Source organism: Camellia sinensis, chromosome 10 (genome assembly GCF_055761805.1).
Source record: "Camellia sinensis isolate YWXY chromosome 10, ASM5576180v1, whole genome shotgun sequence".
In the NCBI taxonomy this organism is placed as follows: domain Eukaryota; kingdom Viridiplantae; phylum Streptophyta; class Magnoliopsida; order Ericales; family Theaceae; genus Camellia; species Camellia sinensis.
In genome coordinates this window covers 14,391,806-14,404,267 of record NC_138970.1, presented here as the reverse complement: position 1 = coordinate 14,404,267, position 12,462 = coordinate 14,391,806, and the positions used below count along the sequence as shown (strand labels likewise).

General features: G+C 38.0%; 1 protein-coding gene across 1 annotated transcript; it reads left to right on the top strand.

The window, feature by feature from the left end:
• Positions 1-2,295: 2,295 nt before the first annotated feature.
• Positions 2,296-3,893, top strand: LOC114261078 (photosynthetic NDH subunit of subcomplex B 3, chloroplastic-like). Its single transcript, XM_082893336.1, has 6 exons — positions 2,296-2,369; positions 2,497-2,607; positions 2,877-2,933; positions 3,268-3,330; positions 3,492-3,554; positions 3,724-3,893. The coding sequence occupies exons 1-6, from the start codon at positions 2,322-2,324 to the stop codon at positions 3,886-3,888; spliced, it is 507 nt and encodes a 168-aa protein (XP_082749462.1). The 5' UTR covers positions 2,296-2,321; the 3' UTR covers positions 3,889-3,893.
• Positions 3,894-12,462: the final 8,569 nt, after the last annotated feature.

Below are 12,462 nucleotides of genomic sequence, written 5' to 3'. Positions count from 1 at the left end.
CAAATAAAAAAATAATAATAATTTTATATTCATTAAAATAAATATGAAACAAATAAATTTTTAACCTTACTAAATGAAAAAATAAAAATAAAAATAAAAATTCATTAACTATAAAAAAATTATTTTAATAAAAAATAATTTTTTTTAGCAATGACATCCTCCGTTGTGAAAAAAAAAATCCTTTTATTATTTAAATATTCATTTGTAATGAAAATTGGAAAAAAAAAAATTCAAAAAGAAAAAAATTCATAAAAAAGTCAAAAAGAAAAAAATTCCCTCTTCCAAATCTAACCGTCCATCTCTCACTCACCATCTCACTCACCTATAACAAAAGAAAAAAACCCTAATCTATAATCGGCTCCCTCACTCTCTCTCTCTCTCAGTCTCACCATCACTCACTCACCATCTCACTGTCTCTCTTTCTCACTCTCTCGTTTTTGGCAGCCGATCATTCAACATAGAAACTTTCTACACCGATCACTCTCTTTCTCATCTCATCGCACCGATCATCATCGCACAGCCGATCAATCTACTTCACAGGTAAACTTTCTCAATCTCTGTCTCTCTCTCTCCCGATCGTTGATTTTTTTTGTTTTATATATATATATATATCAGATATATATCTCTCTGATCTGATCTGATCTGTCTCCCTCACTCTCTCATCTCTCTCTCTCTCTCTCTCTCTCTCTCTCTCTCTCTCTCTCTCTCGCGATCGACGGCGAGCGGCGTCAGAGCAGCCCTATTGTGAGGCCGATTATAGATTAGGGTTTTTCATTGCTCGATTAGCTCAGATCTAGCTCAGGTGCTCACTTTCCATACCCTTTTTTTTTTTGCTAAATATGTATATGCTCTCTCTGAGTGTTCGTTTCAATGTTGCTTTACGTTGTTATATGGTTTTGGACAAGGGTGTTTTGTTGCCCTTTTGCTTCAATGTCTTGCTTTATCTTCTAAACTCTGATGATATTTTGGTGTTGCCAGGATTTAGTTTAATTAGCTTTGAAGAGCAGATTTCTTTATCCATTAGTGTTGTTGTTCCTATGTTAGCATTTTAGCCAAATCTGCTAATGCATGAACATCTTTATTGTATTTAGAAGTGTGTAGTTAATTAATTAGACAGTGGCATTTTATAACTTATGGGATTGAACTCTATATCTAACAGAATGGATAATTCAATATTTAGTTGGAAAAATGAAAGTTGAACTAATAATTCGGTCGAACTAATAATCTTTCATACTTATCAAATGGATTTAATTGATTTTTACTTAATGCATTTAATTTTTAGTATTGAATTAGGTTATAAAATATTACCTCAGTTGACATTTGACTCTAGTAATGGGATTAAATGAATAATAATGAAAATTAGAGTTTTTAATAATAAAAAAATTAAAGCTTAGGTTAATTAGATTTCACTTAACATTTTAAAATTTAAGTCATGACAACTTGTGAGCACCTGAATTGAATTGAAGAGTTACTACACTCCATCTATACCTTCGCATAGGGCAGAATCAAGGGTGGAATTAGAAATTATAATTAGGAGGGGCCAAGGTAGAAATTTCACTCTCTCTTTGTTCTTTCTATATACATATATATATACTGGTACTGCTCTCTCTATATATATATATAATGGTATGACAGGTGCAAAAATTTATCAGGCTGAAAAGTTTAGGAAGGGTGCTTGTGAAAAGTAAGTGAAAGTTGCTTTCTTTCTCTTTCTTTCTATGTATGGTACATGCATGTGTTCTCTATTCTTTTCATTAATTTTCGCAATGGCTAGTCATACACCCCCATAAACCCTTAATTTATCTTATTTTCACACATAATATTGAGTTTTCTTATTATTTTTTAGTACCCATCATGTTCTGTTAGCATCCTAAACAGAATAAATTATTATTTTTCAACATGGTATTAGATTCCAACACATGGATATATAATCATGAATATATATATATATATATATATATTGTATTTGTGTGTATATTCTTCTCATTTGTTTTTGTTCTCTCTAATAAACCAGCCTGGATTTCAATAGATTACCCATAATTCTATTATGCAACTGTTTTGGTTCAAAGCTGAATATTGTTTTTCAATTTAAAGATCGACATAAGAAGAACAAGAAGAATCAAAACCCAATAATTTTTACCTCGAAAGGTATCCCAAAAGTGAAGGAGTATAATGTAAATTTAAATTTGTGTAACATGAACTACATCTAAAATGATGTATTCCGCACATTTTCGAAGTAATTTTCTGAATAATTTTTCTAGGCATGTATTGTTGTTGAATTTGAAATGTGTTGGATCTATCTCTCAGGAATTAATGGAGGCATGGAACCACCTGAGGAACCACCTGCTGTCAATTTTGCATTTGTCAGTGTAAGTTCATATGTTGCATTTTTAATTCTAGTATCTACATGTAATTTCTTTTTTTGAGGAACTATTAATTTATGTGCTATGTAGGTGTGCAATGGAAGTTTGCTAATGAGTTTTGTGTTTTTTGAAGTCTGTGTTGCTTCCTGATGGAACACCGGATGTGCACTTTCGAGTAGCTTGTGGTGGGCAGAAACTTAGGGACATTATGTTGGATTCTAATATTGAATTGTATGGACCATATGTAAGTAAGGCCCCCCTCTCTCTTTTCACATTCTACAACTACATTAACAAGTTTTGAAAGTGAAGAAAGGCTCAATTGTTTTGTTTTGAAAGTGAAAAAAAAAATGATTAATTATACCCACTGTTCTTATAATTTGCCTCGTGTCCATTTTGTCTTTTTAGTTCATTATATCAATTTTGCTTGTCAATTTATTCAAAGTGATACACTGAAAGTGCAGTATTTGAGCTAATGAATAGCTGAAATATGGTTTATGTGTTTTGAATTTTCAGTCCAGACCTCTGCTAAATTGTGGGGGAGGAGGAACTTGTGGGACATGCATTGTAGAGGTGAGTTATTGATTTCGAATTTATTATTACTAACCAAGCAGAGTCCTAATCATAATTCTTAAAAAAAAAAGCACAAAAAAGTAAATGTGTTGCCAAGTAAGATGAATTTGAAACACACATTGATTTTTCTGCGCACGTTTCTATAAAGTTGTGCATGTAGCATTATTACTTATAAAAATGATGTTATTATCACTGACATCATTTGGGTATAGCTTCATAATTATTGGTGCAATCTCACGTGGAAGGTTAAGAAATGTGACAATGCATCACTTGTGTTGTGATGGTTTTTTATTTTTTATATTCTAAAGATTTTTTCTTTTTTTGTCTTTGTTAGGTCGTTGAAGGGAAGGAGCTACTAAGCCCTCGAACAGACAAAGAGAAGGAAAAACTTAAAAGGGTATTTAACAGATCATTTGCAGTCATCTAAATATACCACTAAAAATATATAAAATAAAAAAAAACCTTTAATTCTACGAGTCTGTGATGTTTGTGTTAGTTTATTTGGTTCGGCAAAAAACGTGTCTAATGTTTGTGCTAATTGTACACAACTAATTGCAGAATCCAAAAAATTGGAGGCTTGCTTGTCAGACTACGGTTGGAAAACCAAATTCGAGAGGCTTGGTTTGTAGTCCATCGTCTTCCATTTTTAATGAATTATTTGATTTTAAAACTTTAGTCTAAAGTGTATCTTATTTATTTTCTAAGCAAAAAAGATTTTCAAAATTTCACCGGATATTATTATAATTATTTTTATTTTATTTTAAATATAATTGTTGTTTTTGTTCTGCAGGTTGTAATCCAACAACTGCCTGAATGGAAAGGGCATGAATGGAATTATAATAAAGAACCTCCTTCAGAATCAGAACCTGAGATTCATTCATTCATTCATTTAATTAATGTACTTTCTTTTGTTTTACTAACTATATACTTAAATTTATGTAAATCTTCCTTTTAAAGAAAATGCACACTGACTAAATCTTTGTTTTCTTTTGCATCGGTTATTCTGTCATCGCAAATAGTATTTACAGTAGCTTAAAAGTGGACAAACAAAAAATGTTTTTTTGGGCAGTTCTCTTGTCGCCAAAGTTCTTCAATATTCCATTATTTCTCATCAATTTTAAGGTATTTTGATAATGTATATATAGGGACAGGAATCCGAATTTCATCATTAGAAAGGCAAAAAAAAAAAAAAAAAAGTATTATACCATATACACAAGCACATATATCTATCTAATATGATATATAAATTATTTTTTATTTTATTTTATTTTATTTTTTTTGAGACGGCAGCCTATTCACCGTTTCAAATAGGGGTTTTTTGCGACGGCAGTAATGCTGTCGCAAAAGATAAGGTATTTGGTTGAAAATGATGACTTTTAGCGACGGTATAATTTGCCGTTGCCAATAGAACTTTAGCGACGGCAACAAGTGCTGTCTCAAATAACCCTTTAGCGATGGTACTTGTGCTGTCGCAAATACCCCTTTTAGCGACGGCAAAACAGTGTCGTCTCAAAAAAAGTCAGATTTTCACGCGTTAATGGCGACGGCATTTTTCCGTCGCAAAAAGGCTTCTTTGCGGTCGCAAACCAAAGGCGACGGCGTTATACCGTCGCTAAAACCCTTTTGCAACCCCCTCTGTTGCGACCCCCCACGTGTCGTCGCAAAAGGCCACTTACCGTCGCAAAAAACCTTTTGAGACGGCATTTTGAGTATTTGCGACGGCATTTTACCGTCGCAAAAAATCAATTTTTTTGTAGTGAACACACACAAGTTGTTCATCATTCTTGATCTCTCAACTATCTAACAAATGCGAGTTAGCATCCTCCATTCATAAAATTTTTGCACTAAGTCATTGATTGATTTAAAGCACGGCATGAATAATACCACGTAACAACTATCCTTCATAAACTTCATAACTCGAGATGTTATACTTCCTGAGAGAATATTGTATATCCTTCTTTGTTGTATTCTGCTATACAATGTCTGGTCCTTGTTTCAACCAACCAGTGGCCAGTGATGATGAACACAATGTGATCCTAATGGCTTCAAATTTGGATGATGCGTGGCTAGAATCCATAATGAATGAAGAAGGAGAGTCCTCATCCTCAAACAATACACCAATGCCAAAGCATAAGAAGATCCGCAAGGTCCTCAAGATGCTTCCGCAGATGGAATCCAAGAAGAGATGCTACGAACCAGAGGCAGTTTCTATCGGTCCTTACCACCATAACCAAGCCAAGCTCCAATCATTTGAGAAACTAAAAATTCGATCCACAAAAGAGTATATCAAAAGTTATAAGCCACAAACCTCGGCAACTGCACTATATAAGCAAGTTGCAGGTGTAGATGATGAGGCAAGAAACTGCTATGCTAAATTGACAGAAAGCTTCGATAACAGAGCCTTCACTCGGATGTTGCTCCTCGATGGTTGCTTCATCATTCACTACATCAACATCTGCACGAAAGACAAAGAATAGCAAGACAAAATGAAGATAAAGAGTCGCGACAAAGCTTGTGTGTAACGTGACTTGTTCTTACTTGAAAACCAGCTTCCTTTCATAGTCCTTTATGCACTGATGAGCAAGAACTCAGACTTTAAAGGAGATAAAGTATTGAAGTTGATTGAAAATCTCATGCAATACATGAGACCAAGTCCTTCTCGTCATTCATTTTGGGAAACGATAGAAATCCCCTAGATATTGATTTGTGATTATGTATCAATTTTAAGCAGTATATAACAATCCCAATCAAATAATCAAGACAAATCGACACAACGATTTTACGTGGAAAAACCACAATTGGACACCTCCAATTGTGATAAAAAAAAACCACGGGCAAAAGCCACAAAACAATTCACTAAAAACACATAAAGGAATTACACAGGTATACTCTCAATTACCTAGCAAATCCACGCCCGAATTGAACCAACCCCTATGTGCCTCTTCCAACCCTGTCTTCACCGCGGAATTGTCTTGACGATGAGCCACTCCAGAATCCACCAAAGCTTCAGGCTCGAATTCTTCAGAATCCACTGAAGAACAACTCTCTCTTTTGTATAGAATGAACAAACGAACCTTTGATGTATTCTTCTTAACCCATGAGCTGAATACTCAATTAAACATCAAAGAAAACTAGCAAAATGTCCCCAGATATAAACCTTAATATCCAAAAAGAAGATCTAGAGCAGTAATCCTAAAATCTGACAGAAACACGTACTTATAGAAATCTGAATCGCGATGCTCGCTCGAGCGAAGACTCTCTGTAGACACCCCATTTTTTACCGTCCTCAAGACTTGGACGTCATCGTTTGAACACTCGATGATCATCCCTGTTCGTGTTCGTCTTGAGTTCTCGGAGGTTTCGGCTACGCGCCTTGCCTCAAGACCTCTCGACTTGTTTGTTTTGTTTTGGTTTTACATCAAATACTTATTGTTTTGCTTCTGAGGGTGGGAAATAGCTTGTAGGCCATCCCCACGCCTCACCGGCCATGGCTTGAGGCCACCGGCCTTGTTTCCTTGCCACCGACCACTGGTGATGGCCGGTCGGCACTGTTGATGGTCGGTCGGCACATTTTGTGGTCGGTCGGCCAACTTTGTTGGCCGATTAGCCGCTTTTTTTGGCCGAGACCTTTTCTTGAGGGGGGTTTGAACCTTTTGAACCTCCTGTTTTAGCTTCTTGAGGAAGCTTGAACCTTTTGAACTCTTGGTTTTAGCTTCTTGAGGAAGCTTGACCTTTTGAACCCTTTTTTAGCTTCTTGAAGAAGCTTGAACCTTTTGACCCTTTTTAGCTTCTCCAAGAAGCTTGACCCTTTTTTAGCTTCTCCAAGAAGCTTGATCATTTTTTAGCTTCTCCAAGAAGCTTGAACCTTTTGATCCTTTTTAGCTTCTCCAAGAAGCTTGACCCTTTTTTAGCTTCTCCAAGAAGCTTGACCCTTTTTTAACTTCTTGAAGAAGCTTGAACCTCTTGACCCCTTTACCTAACTTCTCCAAGAAGCTTGGCCCTTTTGCTCCAAGCTTCTAAGCGAAGCTTGGCCTCTTTGCTCAAAAGCTTCTAAGAGAAGCTTTGCCCCCTTGGTTTCTCTATAAAAAGAGGGCCTCTCCTCCCCTTTAAAGGGTTAGAAAATCTGATATATATCATATATATATCACTCTCTCTCTATATCTCCCTCTCTCTACATTTGTGTGGGTTAGAGGGTGCAAAAGGGTCTAGTTCTTGGCCATTTGAACTACACCTCCTAGCACAACACCTCCATCATCAACCTAAGGAGCTTGGAGGCCATTTTCAGAGGCTAAGGGACTGTTTTTTTGGACCAAGAGGCTGTTGTCCCCTTTTGGCTACAAAGGTAACTCCTTTTCCCTCTTTATTCCCTATTTTTGCACACACTTTTAGCCTGTCTTTCTTGCTAATTTGAGCTTTGTGTATAACATAAAAAAGTTCTTTTTTTTGTGTTTAAGTTACTTCATTAAGGTCACTTTTGTGTTTGAGGTTGTTTACCCCCTCTTAGGCCTTGATTGGCCCCATTTTTGTGTGTTTTTGGTGAGCTTCGGGACCACCTTGTTTGGGCCTCCTCACCACTGAAATCTTGAAGGATTTCAGTGGTGAGGATGGTGTCTTAAGGTCCTAAGAAGGAGAGGGCCACCCCCTCTCCTTGTTGTCTTCAAAAAGTGTCATTTTAGCCTCATGTGTGAGCACCATTTTTAAGTTCATGTTGGCCATGTCTTAAGTGCTATTTGTGCTTATTTTTCCATGATATAGCATTGTTTTTACTTGGTTTAGACACACCATGCTTGCTTTGCATACTTGTCTTGTAATGCCATGAAATTGCCTTAACATGTGCCTAGCATTTAGACTACCATGCTCATGTATTTTGGCCTAGCTTTGTGAAACTTTTATGCTTGTTTTGGTATGCTAAGAGACTGTTTTTGGTCATTTGAGTCATCCATGCTTTTCTTTGTATAGCTACCATGCAAACTCTCTTGTATGCCTTGAGCATTGACCCTTCTAGCATGTCATCCTTGCATCATTTCAGTGGTTTGGAACCACTTGTCATGTTATTTCAGTCCTTGTGGCAAGCCTATATGCTTGCATTTGATATCCCTTTAATGTGTTAAAAGGTTGTTGTCTTATGCTCCTTGTTTGGGCCCTTGTGCATGCTTCCATACTTAAGCCATTTAGATGCCATTTAGGTGGGTTTTGAGGCTCATTTTAGCATGTCACATCTCTGTTTTCAGTCACTTAATTCATGCCATGTGTGGTTGCACTAAGTGTAGTTCAATGCTTCTTTGGTGAGCCTTAGGCTTTAGATCATTTGTTGTATGCTATGCTTGTCTTGTTTGCTTGTTTTAGCACCATCATTAACATGATTTTCAGAGCTTACATTGCATGCCATATGCCCATGTTGGTCCTCTTTTAAGTGTGCTTAAAAGTTGTCTCTATGTGCCTAAGTGTTGGACCTTGCATGCATGCCTATTTGTATGTGTTTTGGCTTCCATTCTTGAGCATGTTGGCCACTATTTTGGACCTAGTAGAGGGCTGCCCAAATTAGTTTAAGACCATCCCTTTGGCATGTTGTTGCATGCTATACATGTTTGTATTTTTAGGTACTTAGCCTATTAACATGTTGAATGTTTAAGTGTCATTGCATTTGGCATGCTTCTTGTGTTAAGTCGCTTTGCATATTTACATGTGTTATGCCTTTCATGTTGTTGCATGTGTGTCATTAACATTGATGTTATATGCCTTGCATGCTTACTTGTTTAGTTCATGTGCCTATTGCACATGGTTTTGTTGTTTGCATGATCATGTTGCACACTTAGCTCACATGCCTAGGTTGCATTACATTGGCATGCATGCTTTGCCTCTTGAATTTAGTATGATAGAGGTTGAGTTCATTGTGTGTTTGTGTGCATTATATTTGACATTAAAATGAACAACTTGGTTTCTTGGGCCATCACGCATTGAAATGCGCGATTGGTGGTCCGAGAATCAAGTACCATACCCCTTTGAGTCATAAGCATGATAAGGGGTGTATTGGTGCACACATTTGCTTGAAATGCATTACCATGCCTTGTTTTGGCCTCTGCTGCTGTCAAAACAGGTTCTGCAGGAAGAATTGGCCAGTCGACTACATACAGTGCCGACCGACCATGTATTGCTGGCCGAGAGTCACACCAGTGGCCGATGACCACATCCCCTTAGCCGGTGATCATTTACCTTAGCCGGTGGCACTTCACAGTGTGCAGAGAGCATACCTTGGGACTTGTGTAGTCTTCAGAGGTGCCAAACAGTGAAAACAGAGGCAACATGTGTCATGGCAATGGATTTCCGAGCAAAGCCAATCCGAGCATGCCTTTATCCTTCTTCCCAAGGCTATTTTACTGCTTTAGTAGCTTAGTTAATTTGTTTAATTAATTAAGGGTTTGTAATATTTAATTAGCTAGAGTAGTTAATTACTTATTCGGTTTGTATTATTCTTTTGGTCCCTCCGAGCGAGGGCGAATTTGTAATAAGTGTGGGTGCGTGTGTGCATGTCTTTCAACCCCCACTTCTTTCTCCCTTTTACTTACCTGCTTTTGATGGTTAGTATTAGGTCATATTTAAATTAGCATACCTTATGTTATGCATGCGTGCATCCATACATTTGTCTTGTATGCACCGGGCTCGGCGCATCATACTAACTGCATTGTATTTCAATTCCAAGTTGAATACGTGTTAGTTGTAGCATCATCATATGCCATCCATAGATTAGCCGAGCCTATTGTAGCTGCATCTTGCATGTGTTGCATTAGTCATCTTAATATGAACTAGGATCATGCATATGATTACTAACTAGTTTCTATTTTGGCTTGGAGTCCTCGGTAAGCATTTTTGTTTTAGCATCCTTGCATGCGTGTGAGTGTTGTCATGACAACATGCTTACCATGAGGCTACTTGCTTATGTGATATAACTGCTTGAATGCCTGTGGGTAGAGGTTGAATTACCTAAATTGGAATAATGCATTAAAACTGTGAGTTTTAAACCCACTAGATAGTGGCAAAACTATCTTTTCTAAAGCCCACTTGAGGGTGGCAAAACCTGCATTTTAGCCTACTTGCGAGTAGCAAACCATTTTCAAAACAAACATGCAATGTTTTGTTCCAATTTAGGCGATTTGGTCTATACTTGTTTGCTGTGCGCATAACATAGTAATTCTAGGCTAATAACCAGAATAAGAACACATAATGCTTTCAAAACAAGATATCATGGTTAGTAGAGGCCGATCTTTGATCGGGCGAGCGGGGGTGCTCATAGCTGACCTTCCCCAATCGTACCCAAGTTCCCGAGCCGGGGCAACTTTGGTGATGACGGACACGTGGCCTTAGGCAAACGAGTCAGGATTTCCTAAATTCTCCCAAAATAAAATATTTAGGTGGCGACTCTGTATCTGGCAAAGCAGTCCATGTTTGGCACTTCTTTTCTAAAAATCTGTTTTCTCAAAACGATTTGCCGGATTTGGACTCTTTGGTTCAGATTAAGAACCGTGACAATTCAAGAGTCCGAACTGTAGTGAGCCCAATACGAACAGAACGGGACCCATCCTTCCAGGGCATTCAGGGACGTCTACAGTTTCTGGCGACTCCACTGGGGATTTAGAGAATTTGACTCGAACTCATGATATCTTGTTTTGACTACACTTATGTGTTTCTTTGCATTGCATGTGCATTGGTGCCCCTAGGACACCGTGTTGGCCATCTGCTATTCCTGAGCGGTTTGCCAAAGGCTTGCCTTGTCAAGGCATGACCATAAGGCTGACCAGTTGCGGGCTCTGCCAGTATGGGAACACAAACCCCGGTTTTTACCGGGGCACCCTTTTGACCATTTCGACCTAGTGCATATTCGGAAACCATAGTGACCATTCCAAGCTAGGACAGGTTGCTTACCCGATTATAGGTTGTTTGAAACCGCTGCGTGCGTAGTGAAACCCTAGCTCCTGATAAAATAGGACAGAGAAACCCTACCCCAACATAGGGGTGTTTTGGCTCTCTTTGCTTGCTATGTGCTTTTAGAGTGCGTCTCTACAGGGAATGCATGTATCAGTTTGCAAGTCTGGGTATCAGACCCGCGGGCATCAATATTTGGGGAATCAGTTTTACCTGAAGGTATCAGTTTGCAGGGCAGAGATTTGGGCAGAATTCAGTAGAGAGCACAGTCGTTCAGTTTTGCTCGTATCTGTTTTAATGAAATCAGGCTGAGGTGCTGCATATTTTCTCTTTTGCTAGGTAGTCTGGGAACCTTAGCTTCAGAAGGCTCCAATATCCCCCGAGGTTCATCGGACTTGGGCTGATAGACTTTGTCAGGTCAGAGATTCAGTTCAAGGGCAATTAGTGTTCCTTTGCCAGAGACAGGGTAAAAACGCCAGTCAGGCACAGATCATCAGTTCAACAGTCTTCGAATCAGCGGTCATTATCCATCTCACCTGTGCGCAGTTAGGTTGAGATATCTATTTTTACCTCAAGGAGGTATACCGGTTGCTCAGTTAGATCAGAAGAGTATACCGGTTGCTCCGTTGCTCAACTATTAGTGCCACAATCTCCAAAACAACTATTAGTGCCACAAGAGTATATGAAAAAGCAACAGACATATGATAAGATTATCTTGAAGCATGAGATAAAAAAACATGAATAGATGCGACTTGGAGATTTTAAAACCATGTAGCATGAATAGATGAAAACTAAGACACATGCACCCGACTGACCCATGGCTTGAAAACTTGAAATCCAAGGACATATGACATTACTCCCCTTTTTTGTCACTAAATGACAAAGAAAGCTCAAACAACAAAAGCAAGAGCATAAATGACACAAGCAATGTAAATAACAATAGCATGCAGGAAGGAAACAATAAAGAGGCCAATGCAAAGCAACATGCAAAACAACTAATGCCAAACTCCCTTACCAAACCAATTCAAGATGAACCAAACTCCCCCACATTAAAAGCAACCACAAATACTGAAAACAGTGAACAAGAAGAAAACGACAAAAGATAATATGGTGGAGCCAACAAGGAATTTTAGATTTGTACCTTAAAACACACAAGACTATCCAAGAAGCACAAGTACATGAAAACACAATGTGCACGGCCTCTAGAAAATTCCTCATAAAAGAAAGTGATGCATTATGTGAAAAGTATAGATCCCATGAGAAAAGTGTGTGTGTGACTCTTGAAGTTCGACAAACACAAGATTCAAATTCTAGAGGTGATCTGATAGGTGGACCTCCGGCAAGAAAATCTAAGAACAACTAAAGAAACTCAAACCATTAGGAATCAAGGGGTATTTGGTGAGTAAAGGCGGAGGCTCCCCCTCAATCAATGAATCTTTTTTTTCTCACAATTTTTTTTCTTTTGCACATTTTTTCTTTCTTTTGCACATTCATTGGCAGCTGACACGCTCAAGAGTATGGAAATCGAACCAGAAAAGCATAGATATAATAAGGATAGCCTGGTTGGTGACTCTGAGGTAGCTTTTTCCTCATGGCTGGACTACAAAGA

Bases quoted from the DNA above. Each gene is read 5' to 3' on its own strand.
- LOC114261078 (XM_082893336.1), top strand. From the start codon at position 2,322: ATGGAACCACCTGAGGAACCACCTGCTGTCAATTTTGCATTTGTCAGT. The intron at 3,331-3,491 runs GTATTTAACAGA...AACTAATTGCAG, and splicing joins AGAAGGAAAAACTTAAAAGG to AATCCAAAAAATTGGAGGCT. The intron at 3,555-3,723 runs GTTTGTAGTCCA...TTTGTTCTGCAG, and splicing joins AACCAAATTCGAGAGGCTTG to GTTGTAATCCAACAACTGCC.